Genomic DNA, 2,017 nt, shown 5'->3' with positions numbered 1-2,017 from the left:
AGAACTTTCTGCGGCAGAACCATCTCACTCTGTCCTCCCTGCAGCAGCTGAAGGAGGCGGCTCTGAGCTCGGTGAGTGCGCCAGTCACATGACAATAAATATGTTTTACGCCAGCCAATCCTCATGTAGTTTTCTCACTCAGTTTACACCATGAGAATTTCCACCCCTCATGCTGATGTCTCAGGGATGTTCCTGGTATTGAAGGCATGCCAAAGTGACCACTAAATCCATAATACGACATGTTGGTCAAAGCTTGAGGGATTACTTTGGCATGCCTTATGTGCTGTCATAGCTTAATGAAGGAAGCTCATTGGATGAATACACAGAAGGGGTCAGAATTTGTATATGTGATGGATTTTATTGTTTTGGAAAGTTGTCACCCTGATGGAACAATAATTTCCTGCCCGAGGAGAGGAGCCCGATGACGGCTTTTCTAACCAATGAGATTGTTCCTGTACGTTGTGGCATGTCAGGAATACACCCAAGCAGGGTTGTAAAGGTGATGACAGGTCCACTTTAAGATATTGTAGGTTGGATGAGTGTGGAGGGAGGAAGATTACTTTAATTAGAGGAATGTTATATGTGGCTGATGTCTCTTGACAGCGGGATGGGATGGCGCATTTCAGTGACTTCCTGCAGGGGACGCTGGGGTTCCACCTCCTCCACTTCTGGATGGACTGTGAACAGTTTAAAGAAGAGTCGGTGGACCTGGAGGCCAATCAAAGCCCCGAGGAGGCCAGACACCGATGTGTTCACCTGTTCAGGTACAGCCAGGGCAGAATGACAACTCAAGGGGCACCTGGGGTATTTATACTGAGCTACCATTAGATGGCACTATACCAGAGGTGCTCACCATTCGGCTGGGGTTGAGCATTCACTGAGATGCTGCAGATGCTCCAATACCGGCCTGGGCAACATTCTGCATGGTTAGGGGGAATATCTGCATTGAGGGGGCAAATCACAAGTCAGAGCCAATCAGAATGCAGGGAAAGTTGTGCTGACCTCAGCTGATCACATGTCTCTTTCTCCTCCCTGACAGGTCCATCCAGAACAAATACCGCACCTACCTGAGCCCAGCCTGGCAGGTAAGTCGGCGTATTATATATCTCCTGATATGAAAGGTTTGGGCTACACAAAGATATTTTCTGATATAAACTGACAACAATTTATTTTTAATCTTTGTGATATTGTGATTCACCTCCTTCTATACAACTCACTTTATTTCCATCCTGCAGCCTGTTTCCTCCTGCTCTGCAGTAACAGCTACTGTGTGGTTTACAGGAGCAGATACGGCTGTCCCAGCAGGACTGGGGCCCCTCGTATCAGGCCCTGCGCAGGTCCCAGTATGATGCGCTGAGACGTCTGCGAGCCTATTGGATCCCACGATTCCTTATCCACCAGCAGAGGAGGCTCAGGTAACCTTGGATGTTCCTATTGGTCAATCAATACCCAATACACAGCAACACCGGAGTCACAGAGCATTTAAAGAGCATCTAAAGAGAGAAAAGACGGAGCTGCTTGCTTTCAGACTATCTCTCTGTAATTGCATGTTTGCATAGAGCTGTACAGAGCAAGAAGAGGGGCTGGAGATGGGGATGATTGTGATCATTGGCTTTGTTTACTCTTAGCTTTTGCTATTCAGCTCTGTAAACATAATAAGCCTTTTACCAGCAAGGCAGTGAAGTGTAGCCTGGTAAACCTGGCGAAAAGACTCCAGAGCACCACCTGCTGTTCAGAAACTGCAAACACAAAATATTTGTATTAAGTAATAATTTTATCTGGACTAAAAATTGAAAAGAAACAGAAAATTTTAAATCAAAAAGAAAAATGTTTTTTATTCAGATTACACAAATATCTGAAGATTTTACTAAACACCTGAATGGGCTGTGCAAGAGCCAAATGTCATCTCAAGGGGCCCCTAGAGGGAAGTGCTGGGTGTTCTGGTTTTTGGCACTTCATTGTGACTAGGTATTTAGTAAAGGCAGGGTATCAAGGGCCTTAGGTATTGGAGGAACTA

The 2,017-nt window shown here is 45.8% G+C and overlaps 1 protein-coding gene across 1 annotated transcript in view; it reads left to right on the top strand.

Annotated features, from left to right (window-relative positions):
* Positions 1–612: 612 nt before the first annotated feature.
* LOC140329924 (uncharacterized) overlaps positions 613–2,017 on the top strand; it is a gene marked incomplete at its 3' end in the record, with an annotated part of 11,240 nt that continues 9,835 nt past the window's right edge. Inside the window, 3 exon segments of the mRNA XM_072410315.1 lie at positions 613–764; positions 1,040–1,085; positions 1,282–1,415. Coding sequence (XP_072266416.1) covers positions 613–764; positions 1,040–1,085; positions 1,282–1,415 — 332 coding nt within the window.

Source organism: Pyxicephalus adspersus, chromosome 4 (assembly GCF_032062135.1).
Source record: "Pyxicephalus adspersus chromosome 4, UCB_Pads_2.0, whole genome shotgun sequence".
Lineage (NCBI taxonomy): Eukaryota > Metazoa > Chordata > Amphibia > Anura > Pyxicephalidae > Pyxicephalus > Pyxicephalus adspersus.
Note: the sequence above shows the minus strand (reverse complement) of the source record. Positions and strands in the feature narration are given on the sequence as shown.